Genomic DNA, 18,023 nt, shown 5'->3' on the forward strand with positions numbered 1-18,023 from the left:
CAGAGGTTGTTGAATGTGGTTTTGAACTGAACACTCAGAAGAGATCCATTGATCATGGAGCATTTCACTTCCCACTTCCTGCTCATCTGCTGCTCTGCCTCTCTACTGTGTCCTTTGACATCCTGGAGGGCAGACATCTGTATCATATTGAGCACTGGTGGCTCATGAATTACTGGACTGAACACAACAGACTTTGTTCATGTTCATGTAACCAAGTTAGTGATCAGTAGGTTTGTAATGATCCCAGCAGCCAGGATGAGAAGCATGGCAGCCAGAGCCAACCCCCTACGCAGAACCAGAGTCCTGTGAGGCAGCTCCTCCTTCACTGTTGGTTCCTCAGCGGCAACCAGGTCCATGCTGTCTATTTGGCCATGCGAATTACCCAAATCATCTGGCTGTGGACCTGGACATAAATATAAATATAAAGGTCACATTTCCACTTAGACACATGAAACTATTTTTTGTTTAGTTTGTACTGTGTATACACACATACACATACACATACACATACACATACACATACACATACACATACATACACATACACATACACCAACTTTAGAGATAATAGTCATGGCAACAGTTCTCTTTACGTCAGCAGAGATACAAAGATAATATTTCCCATGTTGACCAGAATCTGTGTTTTTCCTCTCTTTATAACAGGATAAAACGCTTCAGCCACTGCACAGTTCTTCTTACTTGTGTCTGAGGAGCTCCCACGCACGCCTGCTCTGACTTGAGCCTGGAGGAAAAACAAGGTGTGAATGTCATATTCATAAAGAAGTAGCCTCAAGCCATGTATAATGGGAGGATTTACCACTGAATACTAACCTCGACTGTTGCTTTATTCCAGTTCATTCTTGACAGGTAGAAAATCAGGAAGGAGCACTGCAGAAACACACAGGTAAACAAGCCTGTCCACAGACCTGTAAAAGAAATGAGTTGCTTGGGAACGGTAGCAAGAACATGAGCTACTAAAAAATAGACACTGGGGACACAACTTGAAAACTACCAGTCAACAATGTAAAGGCTAAAAAAAAAAAAACATTGGAATCTCACCTTTGATTCCTAACTTCACGACAAACATCAGAGGGATTCCAATTGGGAAACCAACACCGTAATAACCAAGAATATTGCAAATAGCCCCAACTCTCTGTTTACCAGCTCCTTGTATAATGCCACTTGAGGCAGCCTAGTCACACACAAAAAATAAATATGTCATTTGACCAGCAAAAAGAAATACAACAATACTGTATATGCTATTTCATGAGATCTCAAAATATATACTTACTGATATGGCATCTAGGAGTACAAATGGAGCATAGAAAGTTAAGACATCAGAAACCCTTTCTCTGATTTGTCTGTTGACAAAGAGGAAAGACTCAAAATTCAAGAAATGTGTAAATGACAAGAATATTTTTTTGTGTGTTTTATTTTTGAGCAATTTCATACATATACTATTTCTGAGAAAAGAGAGTGCCTAGTCATTATTCCTGGATCATGTTAAACAGCATGAGTGCACCTGTCAGACACATTTACCTCAAGTTAATATGTAAAAGAATAACAGAGTTCATTGTTTTGTTTTGTTTTTCTTTCCAGGCAGTAACTTATATAATGGTGAAAGTTCACTAAAGACCTGTTATCTCTGACAGACTTGTGTCATGCAGAGCCAGTTCAGACCTGCATGGGGCCCTAAGAAAGATACTACTAAGGGGCCCTTCTACCACCACCTGTTGGTCTGACTAAAAATTAACAGACCAATTAAGAACAATGGATCTGTGCTTGTACTGGTTGATGATCCAGCATCTCTGGACAAATTTAAGCCTAGCACCTGTACATTATGGTTACTATTAATTCAGCTCCATAAAAGTTGGCTGCACTTGTTTTTCCTTCAAAATTTTCAAATAGGAAATTATTTATAGCACCACTGTAGAAATATTTCATGATTTGATTTACTAAGATATCTGCATCTATATTTGCCTGTGGGCTATCCAAACAAACACAAGCAAACAAAATTCAATCTTCAGTCAACATTTATCCATTGTTTTTTATTTTGTATAAATTAAAGGGATACTTCACCCAAAATTGATATTTTCACCAATTTTCTATACTCACCGTCACCGGTGAACGAACATCATGCAGCAAATCTCGCGCATATGCACAAACATCAACAGAGCCACTGGGAGCTATTACTACAAGGCCAAAAACAGAGATCAAATTATTTTTTTCTAAACAACCTTTTCATGTCGCGGCTTCAGGACACTTGGGTCAGTACAGACGAGCAGTATGGAGGTATTTGGATGTTTCATAGTGTGTGTTTTTTGGACGATTCAAAAGTGAGCACTATCCGCCGCCATTACTGTTTTTGAAAATCCTTTGGCAGCTGGACTCCAAAAGTGTTTTGATGACTCCGAAAGTTCTCCAAACCCTTCCTTGGCATGACGGTGAGTAGAAAATTGGTGAATTATCAATTTTGGGTGAAGTATCCCTTTAAGTTGTAACTACATGTTGTGAAAATGAAACGCTAAACTTTATCAATGTAGACACACGAACACAGTTCACAAGTAGGCAGGTTATTTGTTGCGCTGGTCATTTTATATCATTTTGTATTTACCACTTTCTGCAAAATATATATTTTGAAAATGAAACGCAGATGATGGAGCTACAGGAGTCTTTTTAGCCCCCCATTATTTGCATTATTTTGCAGGGCCCTATGCAACGTGCGTAGTGTACGTATTGGTCAAACCGGTACTGAGCAAATGTAACACACCCTGAGAAAAGTGAAAGATCTGTAGTTAGAAGAATGATGAAGGAAAAATATGTACTCACTCATCATATGTGAAAATGTATGAGATATGGTCCTTCAGAGTCCCAATGAGAATTGACAAACACACAGACACTGAAACTTTGGTAAAGAGAAACAGAGTTGATTAGCCATTGGTTGCATCATTCACAAAAGGACAAACCAGCAGCTGTCTGATTTTGGCCAATAAGTAGCTCTGCTGGAGGCTTCAAGGCCATGTTCAAGGGCAGGTGAAGTGAGAGGATGTTCTACTCAGATAGTCAGTCACAACTTGTTTGGAAACCTCTGAGCTACTCCAGTACTTCATTGTATGAGTGAAATTAGAGCAGTTCAAGAATTATCCCATCTTCAAATAGATGTAATTTAATAAGATTAAAAAATGTTCAATTGCACACTGACCTGAGCAGAACATTGTCATTTTAGCAGACAGTTTCGCCTGCTCTGTTTCTCCAGCTCCCAAGGCGTTTCCAACTCTTACGGTGCCTGCGACACCAAAACCCATAGGGAACTAATGACACACATATGTACAATGTTAATAGGATGTGCTGTTACACTGCCTAGAATAATCAATCATCATTTCACAAGCTAACAATTTAATGTCTGTTCAGTATTTGGTAGAGGAAATATTATTTCACATAAGGAAAGTCACCATGTATGCGACATTGGCCAGCTGGTATACAATGGACTGAGCTCCAAGTTCCACCTCACTTATGAGACCTGTCAATGACAAACACACAGTTATATGTCAGGTCAACTTTACTTCTCACAGCTGCTTTAAATCCACAACAGGACCTACAGTACCTGCAAGAAAACCTCCAATTTCATATGTCCACCACTCAACACACATCATGACCATGCCGGGGATGGCCAGGCGGATGTATGAGCCCCAGTCCTGCAGGCACTCTTTAGACCAGCCTGTGTAGTCAAACAATGGAACAATAAGTCACCCAGTTACCCAGTCATTTCAGAACAACAAAGACCCCATATGATTGTTCAGCAAAGACTCTTCCTCAAGTACTACTGCTTGCACAAAAGGGTATAAAACTACCCCTTAGTTTAAATGCCCTCAGGATATCAGATCCTGTATACGATGTTTACTGGTGTTGTAGAGGAAGAAATATACTCAACAGACAGGTGATAAATTAAATAAAAGGAATAAAAATAAATAAATAATAATAATAATAAATGAAATACAAGGTTCATTAAAAAAAATATTGTAAAAATAATAAGAATAATAATTAAAAGATAGAATAGAAAAAAATAAAATAAGAATGATAAAGTTAGCATTAATACAAGGACATGATATAAACAACTAAAATTAACAATATGGGCTAGGAGAGTTCTGGATGGCTCATAAATTCAAAGCAAATCTGATAGACAAGAAGGACTAAGAACATTAAGAGCTTTTAACACACACTGGGAAAAACCACTGGAGGCTCTGATTATATGATCACTATCTGCCTATGTAAATGGGCTCACCTCCCCATGTGGCCTTATGAAGACCTCGCCACATGATATAAGCATAGAGAATTGCAGCCATGGCAAACTGAGAAATGGTGTTGGCAACTGCAGAACCACTGCAAAGAATATTGGAAAATACAATTTTGGTTCTACAGTATGATGCCACCAGTAATGATGATACTGAAGGAGCCATGTGCAGTGCAATAAATGATACTCACGCTACTCCCATATTTAATGCGTAGAGAACGATGTAGTTGATGAGTGCGTTAAGAAGATTCACCACAAAGCCTGTGATTACCTGAGGCCATATGATGCCCTAGGGTATAGTGTCACAAATGATTCCTGTTAGACAAGGATAAAGAAAGAACCCACATGACTGTAGGAGCTCTTCACTTGTTCCCCCACTGTGAGTTTTTTACTCCCATTAACAGGAAGTATAAGTATGTATAATGCAACAAGACATGGATATGTCTGCACCAGATACAGAGCCAATTTGGACTTGAGTGATGTGGCCTTGTGAGGACAGTGTTAGTAGAAATGAATGTGAAAGTAGAAATGACTGCACAGTTTGGGACTTAGCACTTTGAGGCTTGTGGATTCACTCACAAGTCCCCTGACAAAGAGAAATTTAGGCAGCACTGACCTCATTACTGTTTGAATTGAGATAATAGTAATCCCTAATGTCACAATCAGTATGCAGCCTGGGTCTATCTACAGTGTGGCTAAATGAATAGAAAGCGGGCTAATAGAATTTTTCTGCCAATCTCTGTGACCCCTCTTTAATGTATATCATCAAACTGTACTGTTACTTAATGATGAGTAATTATGGACTTACCTGGTTTTGTAGATATCTTGTTTCTAATGAATACATGAATGTTGCCTACGAAGACAAAACAATAAAGGTATCACATCTTGTGTAGGCCACAATATAAAGCAACAAATAACAGAGGAGGAAATATAGCCGGACATAAAAAAATAATAGAAAAGTCAAACAGAATCAGTGATTATAGAAATCTGTAAATAGGTTCAAGGTTTAAAATCACCATGTGAGATGTCGTGTTCAAGATATAAAATGATTTCACATCTCAGTTTTATGGTACCAAGTTCTGGAGTCAGTTTTTTCAAGTTCACTGTTCACTCCATCAAAGTTAGAGATCTGAACAGCCTAAAATTAGTTGTAAAGTGATTAGACATACTCACAGGAAGGGCTGGCATAAAAATCTTCACATACATCTGAGCCAGCCTAAAGAGATATATATTCCATCAGAATCAATAATAAAATAACAAGCAGATGGACAGGGAGTGATTTGTATTTATTTGTATTTATTTTTAGATAACTGACCTGGCCACCTCTGGTTCCTGTTTGACCGCCAGCAGAATGGGCTCTGTGTTGATAAGGATTGCCCAGCAGGGAAAACATGCCAGGAGTAAGATGAGAATAGCCCGTTGCATAATGACTCCAACTCTCAGGAAGTTACGGCTCCCAAAGGTCTGAAATAAATGTGTGCGTGTGTGTATTTTTTTCTTCTTTTTTTTCTCAAACATTTGGCCACAATGGGTACAAAAAAAGGGTATGACAAGCTGAAACTCTTACCTGAGAAATTAAAGTATTACATGCCGATGCCAACCCAGAGCCAATTGATATACCTGTAACATTAATGACCTGAGGATATAACAAAAATATATAGTGGGTTATGTTCTGTTGGTTTTACTTGTGAGAACATATTTTACACTATAGTACTTACTGCTATGGCTAAGGACACAGATGCCAGCTCTATCCTTCCCAGATGGCCACAGAAAATAGTGCTGACTAAACTCACAGCAAAAATCATGAACTGGGATATAACCTGAAGAGAATAACAAACATAAAGCCATTGTTATCATCACTCTTCTTCATTATTAATACGGTAAAATGATGATGAGTGAGATAGTGATTGGACAACGACTGTAGATGTACAGTAAATGGAAGCTACTTACCACAGGTCCGGCCAGTGTAGACAACTCTTGGATTTCTTTCTTGAAACCAACAGGGACCAACCTGCGGATCCGCTTCACCACAAAACATTCACTCCAGGAAGAAACAGATGAGCCCTGTGCGCTGCTCTCCATGACTCAACAGGTATGTAGGCTATAGCTCCTTTCACAGGTGTATGTGGCTATTGAGACCCTCTGAGTCTGTTCAGTTGAGTGGAGGATCTCTGTCAGTGATTGTGTGTGTTAATGAAAACTGACGTAACACTGCTTTTCATACATGTCATGTGAAATCTGTAACACTTAGTTAGTTCCTGTGAGTCAGCTGGTGTTAGCACCAAAGGTCACTGGGTGAAGAGACACCAGATGAAACGTTTTCCTTTGATGCCGCTTTGTCCCAACAGATGGAGCCATATCCCAATTTACTGACCTTACTCTTGATGTGAAGCTTCACAATGAATTCCATGTGTTTTCTTTTATGGACACAGCACAACATATATGGAATTAAACTAATCATTAACCACTGACCTTATACCTCAGAGATAATCTGTTAGTCCATCGAAGTAACTTGTTTATTCCTAAGTGTCCACAAATTTTCCTTTAATTCAACATGAATTTATGAAAAGTGCCATTGTTTAAGACTTAAGACTTGAAATTAACAGCCATTTCTTTACAAATAATAATGGGTTGATTACCAAGCCACCAGTATTTTAGCAGGCCAAGGTCCATTTCATAACCCCTGAACTCTGTTATCTGGACTTTCTTGGTATAACTGTGAAGACCAATGTTTTAAATCATACTTTCATGTTTTATTTATCCATAATCCAATCTAACCAATAAAAGTTGCTTAAAGGCAACTAAACAGGACATGTTGACTCCCATGCCATTATTAATCCTCTTACTTCACTTAAGAGCACTATCATTGCAGGGAACAAAGACAATTGTATGTTATCCTGCATTAAAGTGCATTAAAGGTAAATGGTTTCACACAGGTTTGATCCTTATGACAAATACTGTAACTTTACCAGTAGATCATGTGCTGGCTTGACTCTGTCATTTATTCTGACCACCTGAACATAAAAACAATCACAAGGATCTCTTTCACAAGAGGAGCATAAAGGCTGCTCATCATGTTTGTTACACCGAACAACCACAGCATCAGTTAATTCCTTCTGGGAGGTCTAAAGGGAAGACGTCATCGGTTTGGGGCACTTATAAGAGTAGAGGTGCACGCTCTTATGGTCACCAAAACGCCTGTGCTTTGTTTTGACATTCAAGAGAAAAACACACAGGCAACTTCATAAATGTCAATCCGGGACTCAATTGACCCCACAGTTCATCAAAACAGTAAACTGAAAAGTCCAAAGGGAGAAACACAATAGTAGGTTTGCATTGCCTCAACCTCTTATTACACCAAAAAATGGTCTTTCTGAGAGTGAAGCGGTGCATAGAACACATGAACTGTGGTCATACAGTTCGGTGAGTCATCCCTTACTCTGCTTCTGAGCACATGTGTGGCCCACGCAATTCAAAGTGTCTTAAAGTAGAACCATCGCTAAGGTGCAGTGTTCTGGGTGCATTCCCTTGCAGGAGGTAAATCCATGACATCCTTCAGAAAGCACCACAAGGTGACCATGAAAGAGAGTATTCTTGAGTGAAATAAAACATCTCTCCAATGATAGGAGTGGAGTTCTTGTGAACGATAGTGCTCTCAGTTATTGTTGACTGCCACTAAATGGTGAGATAAAATGGAAATCACTTGATATTCACCCTCCTCTGCCATGTGGTAATATGGCTAAACACAGTTCAGGAATATGCATGGTGTAAGCAGCACAATATCACCAGAAATAGAAAAGAGCTTAAATTAGATTTTGACCCATGATGGGTAATACAATAGGACCTATCTTTTCCCAACTTAAGTTAAAGTTCTCTAAAATATATGCCACTGAGTAAAACTGCAGCTTTTTAGGGGGTCTTGCTTTCTATCCTCAAGACAGGTGCCCACTTTGCCCAGCAAGAGTCATAGCTGCTCTGTGAGGTTGACGGACTGACTGACTGACTGACTGACTGACTGACTGACTGACTGACTGAAGACCAACAATGACAGCATGGCTAAGAACCTGGATTGACCTGTAGGCCACTCTCATGAAGATGATGTGGACAAAGACTCATTCTTATAAAAAATATTATGTAGGCTAAGCGCTAAAAAGCTCTTTTTGTGGCAGTGTTATCACCTCTGAATCATCACTGTTTTATTCATTCTCTTATTTTTACTATTAGTTTAGCCTGGTCAGTATGAATGTACTTCAGCCTGAAGAGTACAAAGAAAGGCCCCCTGTCCTCCTCTGGATCTTTTAGCCTCTGGCCTCTTGTATGCAACTTAATTGGATATTCGGAAACCATCTCCACACACAGGTCTTTATGTGCCAAGGAGGATTGATTGTATCAAACAGGGTGCATATTGTTCTCCTGTGTAATTGATACAGAAAAGGAAGAAGGCCAGTGTGGCTTTAAAAAAAAATGTTCCATCCACAAAATACTCTCCAATGCAACAGGTAGATGAAACACAAATTGTGCTTTTTGGCTTTTTCGCCTGGGAGATTTTCCCGAATCCCAAATGACTTTATATTTGTCTGAGAGTCATTTATTAAGCTTGCAACTTGCTTACTCTGAAACAATAAAGCCTATGTAACATGCTCTTGGGTTCAGCAGAGGTCTTATGTGTGCAGTCAGTCGCATGAAACCCCAGCAAAGAACAATTTGCAGGTTCAGTCCTTCTGAAGCCTTGTATATATAGCCAATAATGGAGGCTATGATACACGAGGATGTGTTTCAATTGGATAATGAGTGGGTGGCTGAGAGGCAGCAAAGGGAGAGAAGGGCACTGTAATTACACAAGTTCTTTTTCCCCAGTGGGCCCAAGATCATAGTGATCTCAACTGCTCTATGCACCCAACCGCTCGTTAACCACTTTAAAACCGTCTAAGATTTTAATTGTTGACCAGAGAACCTTCCCGTGATCCTTTCATTTCTCTCTCCACGCTACCGTTGCTGTAATGTAACATTTTCTATAGTAACACAATACCACCAACATGACTTGGGTCTGTTAATTGTCATGTATGTAGTTTATGATTGATGATCTTATGCGTTTCCTGGGATGTATGATGCTCATTGTGGTGACTGATAATCACCACATGCTCCAAGGGTTGTAATGTGGACTAATACTGTATATACATTTTCTGGAGTGATGAGAAATTCTTCCTTGAACTCTTATGCAAGACGATGCTGAACCATATAACTGCCTTGACCCTCGGCTCACGCACTGTCACGGCCAAAGGAAATGACACAGAGCTCATGCCTACAAACATTAGGTGTGGCCTCTCAGTGCAGGATTACAGTGACTCGCTGCACTGTGTTTACAGGATCATATAAGCTTTGTGCACGAGACGAGAGGTCACTAAGCGAGAGGCAGAGGAACACGTGAGCACTTTAAAACACAAGTAATAGTCATATTGAGTTGAGAAAGAATGGGTTGATGGTGAAGGTTTTGGATGAGTGAGAGATGACAATACTGTTTTTAAGCTGGGTTTATCCACCTGCTTTATTAAAGCCTCTGAGTTGTTTGAAAGCTTAAACCAGACTATTATGATATTTCTATAAAACCAGCGACTTAAATTTTAAACCCAGTATTTTTCTAACATTTGAAAATATTGCATGAATGTCTCATTTGTTAAATTCCACTATGAGTAAGTGTGACTATGTGTTCCAGTATTGTTAAAGCAGAAGTAAGCGATCCGGTCGTTTTGGCTAACTTCTTGTCAGCCGATGGAGTTAGCAGTCCCTGTCCTCGTCATGGATCTATTGGTCCTCGTCCCTACGTCACCACATTCACGCGCATCCCTTGGCTGCACACACAGCCCTTCATGCCGTTCTCTCTCCTCATTGGATAAAGCTTGTAGGATACAAGGAAAGTTTTCTCCTCAGCTTACAGCAGAGCAGAGTGACTGACAGACCCGTGTTTCAGACCAAACACTCTATGTACTGTAGGTGATTGCTGTCGGAAGATATAACTATTCAAGACTTATATTAACACAAACATTCCGCTTACTTCTGCTTTAATATAGTTGTCACTATATGTAAATTGATGTTTAAAAGGAAGACACATTAAAATCCACTATAATAAAACGGATGTCTTTTATTTAAATTTTTTGTCATTGAAAGCCATGATTTTATTTTTCTTCAGCCCACTGGACATTTAGGCAGAGAAGATCAGTACAAAAAAAGTACAAAAGTGTTGAATTTTAAGAAAAAATATATACAGTGATTATCAAATACCACTTTATTGCAATTCAGACAATATTTATTATTGCAGTGAAACATTTCACAGTGTTAGCACATACAGTACTATATACTATTGACCGAAATACTGAAACCTTGCTTACAGTACAATAGGTCAGTATGTTCATACAAGGGAGATACAGATGTCTTACTTCTGCAGTGATGATACCGTTCAAAGTTCAGCTGATGCTGGAAGTATGTCATCCCTTCTGTATATGTACAGATATATATAAGTCAATGCAAGGGATGATTTGGATACAAAGGGGCAAAAGTCCATGTTGACTTGTGGTCAAGTTTTTGTATACATTATCTATTTCCAAACAACTTATCTGATTAAATGTTTCATCTGTTTTTGGAGATAGGAATATTTTATAACAAAATGTTTTTTTTATATAACAAAAATGTATCAAAAGTAAAGCATACACATAGAAAGCAGGACTACCATTGTCATATTATTAGTTGTAATTTTTCTTGCTCATTACCAGTGTGTTGATATAGACAGTTTTAATGTTGCATCTGTTTGAAGTGGGCTATTTATAACACCTGTCTGTAGAAGGCTAGTTATCATTCTTTAAAACCCGAAAATATTTTACAAAAGCATGATACTGTAGCCTATGTTTTCAATCTAAAATCTTAATGAAAAGCAACCAGTAGCTACAATTGTCAGATAATTAAAATGTTTCTTCTGAAATGTAGTTAAGTAAAAGCAGAAGTATCATGAAATGTTTATCTTTAAGTGTAAGTACTTCAAAGCTGTACTAAAGTGCTGGACTTGGGTAAATGTGCTAAATTAAGTCCTTACATTAGGCAGTATGGCTTACTGCTATCAAGATGTGACTATGTAAAACATCTTTGATTTCATGAATTCTTCCATTTGGTCATATTCATGTGATAAAAAAAAAATGTTGGCTTGAATGGTGTTTCTGCAATTGACTGTTCAGGTGGATAACAGTCTGTCTAGCGAAGTTTTATGAGCATAAGGGGTCTGTAACTTCATTTTGATGCAACATAATGTAAAAAAGTATTTCATTCTTCAACCACTCTACTTCAATTCCCAATCATATTCATCACCACTTTCTTTTACAGGCAATACTCAGGTGTCACAGAAAACAAGCCTTGTGTGCTTTGCCCTAGCAGCAATCAGACACATGCAGTCCACTGTGTGGTCCCATGCTGCTGCTTTGACCAGAGATCTTTGTGTGGCACTTGTGGATAGGGAGGGCAGGGTGTGCATGGATCATCTCCCATGGTGGAAGCAAACTCACACCCCAGTGACATTGGCCCAGACAGGGAAGGTGTCCAGGTTAAACATGGCCTTGCCCCAGCTGTTGATGGCCAGTGTAATACATAGGATGCCGATGATGTTCATGACTATTCCTGTTCTGGCCTGGTGGAGAAGAGGATACAGTACAGTGGTCTTAAAGCAACAGTTCAGTTGAAAAATATGCATATTCATTTTCTTAAGTTGGGTGAAAGTCATTGTCAATACCTGCTGATGAATGCTGTTAAATTGTAATGTTGAATAAGATTTGCTACAGCATGCAGATATTTAAAATTAATAATAATATGTTTTTAACAGGTAGTAAACTCAGGAGCACTCTTCAATCTGTCCATTAAATGTAAAGGTTCAGCTAGCAGCCATGTTTCCTAAAGACAGAAACATGGGGGAACAGCTTTCCTGACTCTGTCCAAAAGCAACCAAATCTGTCTATGAGGTTATTGCTCCTTGCCAAGAAACATCACTGTATACTGAAATTTAGCAGGGTAACTATGGGCACAAAGGCACAACATCTTCAAATGCGTAATTTACTGAATACACACGACAAACCACACTCACCATGTCAGCGACCTTGAGGTAGCCATAAGAGAACACTATGGCATTTGGAGGCGTAGCAACAGGCAGCATGAAGGCGAACGAAGCACTCAGAGTACAAGGCACCATGACGTACAATGGATTGATCCCAATGGACTCAGACTGCAATAATCACACAGAGAGATTCAACAGTCTGAGACAAGGATGACAGTCTAGCCTTGATCACTAAATCCTCCACATCACCAGCTGGCTATTTTTCTGCCACCGCAACCACTGACTCATAACTCAGAGTGAAACGTGAGCAGCTCAATGCAGAGTGAAAACTCTCATTAGGTGGGTGTAATTAAGATGTAATTCCTGCAAGCTTGGGGCTGAGTCATGATATCTGGAAGAGAAAAGCACTACATATGTAGCGATAATGGCAGACTGCTGAGACACAGAAAACATCACTCTGTGGAATTTGCCTCTGAATTACATATCCCACAGCACAGCAGTTTATACACGCACAGTAATTTCTGGTTCTGAAAATAAACAAAGAGTGAAAAGACTTAAAGTTTATAGTTAGTCGTCTTTAAACTGCAGGCTGTATATCTGGTCTCCATGATGACAGTGTTTTATATCATCAGATGCTTTTTCTTTGAATCAAATTGGTGAAGATTCCCTTGACAGGATGACACATACAGTGACATGCCACAAGCCATGACTACCACAAAGTATTATCTCCCCACTTTCAGCTGCAAGTACGGTAACTGATCAGATGCTCTTTTCTTTCCCTCTTTTCTCTCCATAGCTATTTTCACATGAGGATTGGAACCCGTGTGCACCCAACTGGCTTTGCCTGCAATATCTATGTGAATAGCCCTGCTTGGGACGGTCTTTCGCAACCAAGCTTTGGTGTTCTTCTGAGTGCTTGACTGGCAGGCACAGTAATGCCATTCTTCAGCAGCAGCGGGGTGGGCAGCATCGCAAGGCACTGGGCTGAATTGGTGTGTTTGGCAAGTTATTAATGGGAGGAGGGGCCCGGGGAAGGGGACCAAACACATTCATCCTGAATGTACAACTAGTTGGGTGACCAAACAAGGGAAAATAGGCCGGTTCCCACTGGGAGTGGATTCAGAGCCGGTCTCCAATTGGGGAAATTGGGTACAAAAGAAATTACACTAGGAAGCACTCCACCTCACTGAACCCCTGCTGCTAAACATGGTTGTCTGTCTGTTGCAGGCTCAGATCCTGCCTCTGCTGTTTCTCCATCAAATACATTTCACTCTCTCTGAGAACTTACCATTGAGGCCAAGACAGGTAGGAAGAGGGTGGCAGTAGCCACATTACTAGTGCACTCAGTGAAGGTAGCAATCAGGAGGCACAAGACAACAGCAATTGCCCAGGGAGGGATATGTTGGAGTGGAGTCATTTGATCACCCAACCACTTTGAGAGTCCTGATTCCTGAAAGGGATATGTGACATAAACATATTAATGTTAAACTCTTCCCTTGACATGAACACAGTCTTTATCTGGAGGGCTGAGTTGACATATGGTCATTTACTTTGAGTAGGCTACACTGGTTTGTCCACAAGATAGAATATTGTGTAATATTTTCAGTAATGTATTGCTATGACATTTTAAATTTCCACAGGGGGATTAAAAAAAATATATATGAATAATAAGTAATCTATCTATCTATCAAAACATTTGAAGGAGTGACAGGACATTCATTTTGCAGTTTTCTGTTACTGCATCGCCAATGTTAGCATTAAAAGCTGTTTACGTCTCCTGCCCTTCATGGCTACCTGATTGATTGAGTGAATGGATCTCTCCCTGTCTGTATTATTTATGTGTTAAACTTCAATAAAAATGTTCATTACAAAAAAAAAAGCTGTTGACGTATAGCAGGTCAAAAGAAAGCCCATTCCTTTACTTGCCAAGAGACAATCATTAGGCCACCTCCACCACTTGCTCCATGCAAGAATCTGTGCATTATATGACTACATTTGAATTTTGAACATGCCCCAGTGACACCATCAAACTGCTTTCCCCCGGCAAAAACATTATCATATTTTGTGTTAGCCTTCGGCCAGTTTTCCCATCGACATACGACTGTCAGTGTCACTTACTTCACTGCCCTTGGCCAGGGCAAAACCACCCCCAAGAAGAAGCACAATGCCCCATGGTAACTTCTTCTGTACAACTTTCCAGGTGAGCAGAGGTGGAGTTGGGCCAGTTTGATGGGGCACTGCAGATCAAATAAATTCAGTGTCAGTGTACAATCATTGCGCAGTCCTCATCTCTGTTTTGACACACATGACACATAAGCTACTCAGAAAGTCGACTTACCTGCGTCAAAACGTCGAGACCTCCATGAACAAAAACGTGGAGGTTTAGAGGGCAGTACAAAGAGAAGGACAGCAATGAAGATCGCCACAGTGGCATCTGTCACGTACCTAAGCGTGGGAGGGATGAAAGTGAACAAACTCAACTACATACTTTATCCTCTCGATCATGGTATGAGTGACAGTTAATTACAGACTTAGGAATTGAAAAATCTTGTATACAAACTCTGCTTTGGCGTTGAAGATATCTGTTGCCCAGCCATCAACAAAACCTGGATCCCTTGTGAACCACATCACCACCAGCAGAATGAAGAGACCCAGGACGCTGAGCTCTCCAAAAGACATGGGCCCCAGCATACGATGCTGCTCACGGATCACATTATAGGCAGCAATCTCCTTTTCTGTCTTCACAGCCCCACAGCCCCACGTCTTCTTGAAGCTGCAGAGGGATCACATGGGAAAAAAAGGAGTCTCACCTCTGCACTTGGTCATTACTCTTTATGCGGTGCAGGCTTCTTGATGTTGATTCAAGTCTCTGTCACTATAATTAGGCTTTAGCCATCACCAAACTCACTTGAATCCCATGAAGACAAACTGCAGCCAAAGCCAGGCCAACGTGAGCATGAGGATCATGTTAGGGAAGGCAAAGCCAAACCAGGAGGCAAAGTTAATCACATCTCCATTGTCAGGAAACAGTCTGAGGAAAACAACAAAATGGATGGAAATATATTTGTTAAGAAGATTGTATTAAATATTGGGCTGCTACTTAGAAATGGCAAGACAACACTCACTGGTTCATCTGGCCTTTGAGCACCAGATTGGGACCAGTTCCTGTCAGTGTGGCGGTGCCTCCAATGCTGGCAGCGTAGCAAACACATAGGGTCATCCCTTTACACATTCTCTGCCTTTCCACCGCCTCCTTATGCCTGCCCGCCTCAACTGCCACATCTAAGAAAGTCACCACCACTGGGCCTTCAAACAAAGAGCAAGGAGCAATACAGTTTTATGAGTGGAAAAAGTCAATGATGCTGTGCATGTTATAAAAAGTTTTTTTTTTCTTGGCCAGACAGACAGACCATTGGGTGTATCTCACCTTGTCCCTCGGTTTGTTTCTCTGTCTGTGAAGGCTGTTTGCTGTCACTCTCTGATGTCTGGACCTGCTCCTCTGAGCTGAGGATCTGAGGCATTTCTGTCTCACTGTTGTTGAGCTGCTCTAGCACAGCTTGGACAATAGGCACCATCATGGCTGTGGTAGCCGTGTTACTGATCCACATGGACAAGAAAGCTGTCACACCCATGAAACCCAACATCAAACTGCCGGTAGGATTAAAAAAAGAAGAACGTAGCCTATTACTAGTGTTGGATAGCAAGAGTGGCCAGTAAGTGTTTTACTACAACCAACAACAAAAGACAGACATTTATGACAGCAATAAAAGTCAGTTTCAAACAGTTGCTTTATCTATATCAGGTGTAACTGATTTCCAAACTGATTACAGTAGATATGATTTGAAATCTGCTGAAGAATCTGCTGTGAGGGTGTGAAAGTGTTACTCACAGTGCTGGGCGCACACCAACAAAGAGCAGCACTCTCAAGGCGATGCGCTTGTGCAGATTCCAGTGCTCCACAGCAACCGCAACCATCAGACCCCCCACAAACAGCAAGTTTGTGTCTTTCAGGTATTGCATACACACCTGAAACAGCAGAGTGGCTCATGTGAGCAGAGACATTCATCCTCGCAGACCAACTTCTGCACACAGCTGCTTCACTTACATCTTTGGATTGCATGATGCCAAACAAGGGGAAAAGTAGGGCTGGGAGGAGAGCTGTTATCGCCAGTGGTAACACCTCTGTGCACCAGTACACTGCCATCAGGATTATCACATAGGCACATTCTGCCTCCTGCATAAAAACAAACAAACATGTGAAGACACATCAGCAAATACACATAATGAAAATAATCAGCGACCTGTTTTAAAGATGTCATACAACTACAAAACAGTTTCTGAGATTAGGAAGTATTGCATAATCTTTAATGGGATGTTATGGTGGTTCAAAGGGTAAAGATAAGTGCTCTTTTTGTTGCTATTGTTTAACGCCCAATTGTAGTATGATTTTATGGCATCACCTGCTCATTTGCCATGGGATTTATTTCCCATTTCTGCAACTCTTGTAATTTAGACTTTTAAAAACTTGAATATGCCTTGATTGATTGTCAACTGAAAACAAGTCTTGGGCTTTTGCAAAGCTTCCTAAAGCTAGTCCCCTATCAGAGTCTTCATTCTTCCAAAGAGCACCTCTGTTCACAGTGGACTCAGGCATGCCTCTCCTCTCTGTCCATGCCTGTGTCTGTCATAACATGCTTACAGCCTGTGTGCATGTCTGTATGTATGTCACATGTAGTAATAGCAACGCGGACAAAGCCCTTTGACTCCTTTGTGTTCCCACGCTGGACATGACCCTTCATGTTAACAACAAGGAGTTAAAACAACAGGACTTTAGAGTGCACCAGCCTTAGGCAACGCAGGACAGCTCCCATGTAGTTTGCTCCGAGTGCGCTGTTGTGCACTTGAGAGTCGCATCAACAGGTGCACGAGAGAAACACTGCAGACTCACTCATTTAAAGGGCATTTTAGGCACCAAAAAAAAAAAAAAAATAGAAGAAAATAAATCGCTGAATTGCTTAATACACTGAATTTACGCATGGATTAAGTTTCAAGGTGTGTTAAAAAAAAAAAAAGTACAAACACTGCATCGAAAAGAAGTTACGTTGTCTCTATTTAAACTAGGCTATAGCATTTAGAAATGCGATAAAAATAAATTCTATGTGGAACAGAAAACCAATAAATTAGCTTATTGATCCAAAACTTGAATTAGGCTATTTTATGCCAAAAAAGTAGCCTACTTCTACACTTTTATCAATGTGGCGAAGTTTCATCAAAATCAATATTGTTTCATCCAAATCAGCTACATACCGATGTCCCGATCACTAAAGGCAGTGGAAGAAGGAGAAATGGAGTTGAGAAGAGGATAAGCCCATTCTTAGCAGAGCGAAGATATTTGAAGAATGCCATCATGCAGGAAAACGGAGAAAAGGAGGCTTTCGCACCATGGATCGCGCTTTTGAGGCGCTGCAGAGAAGAGGAGGGGGAGTCCCACGGCAGATAAAGGAGAGGCGAATCACAATGAGGAGAGAGAGAGAGAAAGTGGGAGAGAGAGAGAGAGAGAGAGAGAGAGAGAGCTAGAGAGAGAGAGAGAGAGAGTGTGTGTTGCTCACACACCAAAACAAAAGAAGTGACGACTTGATTATT

The 18,023-nt window shown here is 40.3% G+C and overlaps 2 protein-coding genes across 2 annotated transcripts; both read right to left on the reverse strand.

Moving 5' to 3' along the window:
- Nucleotides 1-21: 21 nt before the first annotated feature.
- On the reverse strand, nt 22-6,430 carry slc47a3 (solute carrier family 47 member 3). Its single transcript, XM_083984336.1, has 17 exons — nt 6,242-6,430; nt 6,010-6,111; nt 5,859-5,927; nt 5,607-5,755; nt 5,465-5,507; nt 5,100-5,144; nt 4,483-4,580; nt 4,283-4,380; nt 3,605-3,718; nt 3,453-3,520; nt 3,203-3,311; nt 2,830-2,905; nt 1,292-1,361; nt 1,060-1,192; nt 832-926; nt 700-742; nt 22-403 (listed from the first exon to the last, which is right to left on the reverse strand). The coding sequence occupies exons 1-17, from the start codon at nt 6,371-6,373 to the stop codon at nt 204-206; spliced, it is 1,644 nt and encodes a 547-aa protein (XP_083840462.1). The 5' UTR covers nt 6,374-6,430; the 3' UTR covers nt 22-203.
- A 5,404-nt stretch (nt 6,431-11,834) lies between these two features.
- slc13a5b (solute carrier family 13 member 5b) lies at nt 11,835-17,789 on the reverse strand (the record flags this gene model as incomplete). The annotated part of the gene is made up of 12 exons (XM_083985780.1): nt 11,835-11,960; nt 12,411-12,548; nt 13,669-13,830; nt 14,499-14,617; nt 14,719-14,825; nt 14,941-15,153; nt 15,289-15,411; nt 15,506-15,686; nt 15,808-16,028; nt 16,270-16,406; nt 16,486-16,614; nt 17,688-17,789. 12 exons carry the CDS (start codon nt 17,787-17,789, stop codon nt 11,835-11,837), a joined length of 1,758 nt encoding a protein of 585 aa, XP_083841906.1.
- Nucleotides 17,790-18,023: the final 234 nt, after the last annotated feature.

This window comes from Trachurus trachurus (assembly GCF_905171665.1).
Source record: "Trachurus trachurus genome assembly, chromosome: 13".
Lineage (NCBI taxonomy): Eukaryota > Metazoa > Chordata > Actinopteri > Carangiformes > Carangidae > Trachurus > Trachurus trachurus.

Coding starts and splice junctions, on each gene's coding strand:
- slc47a3 (XM_083984336.1), bottom strand. CDS start 6,373: ATGGAGAGCAGCGCACAGGGCTCATCTGTTTCTTCCTGGAGTGAATGT. Junction 927..1,059: donor CGTGAAGTTAGGAATCAAAG/GTGAGATTCCAA, acceptor TTTCTTTTACAG/GTCTGTGGACAGGCTTGTTT. Junction 404..699: donor TGGGAGCTCCTCAGACACAA/GTAAGAAGAACT, acceptor ATTTATGTCCAG/GTCCACAGCCAGATGATTTG.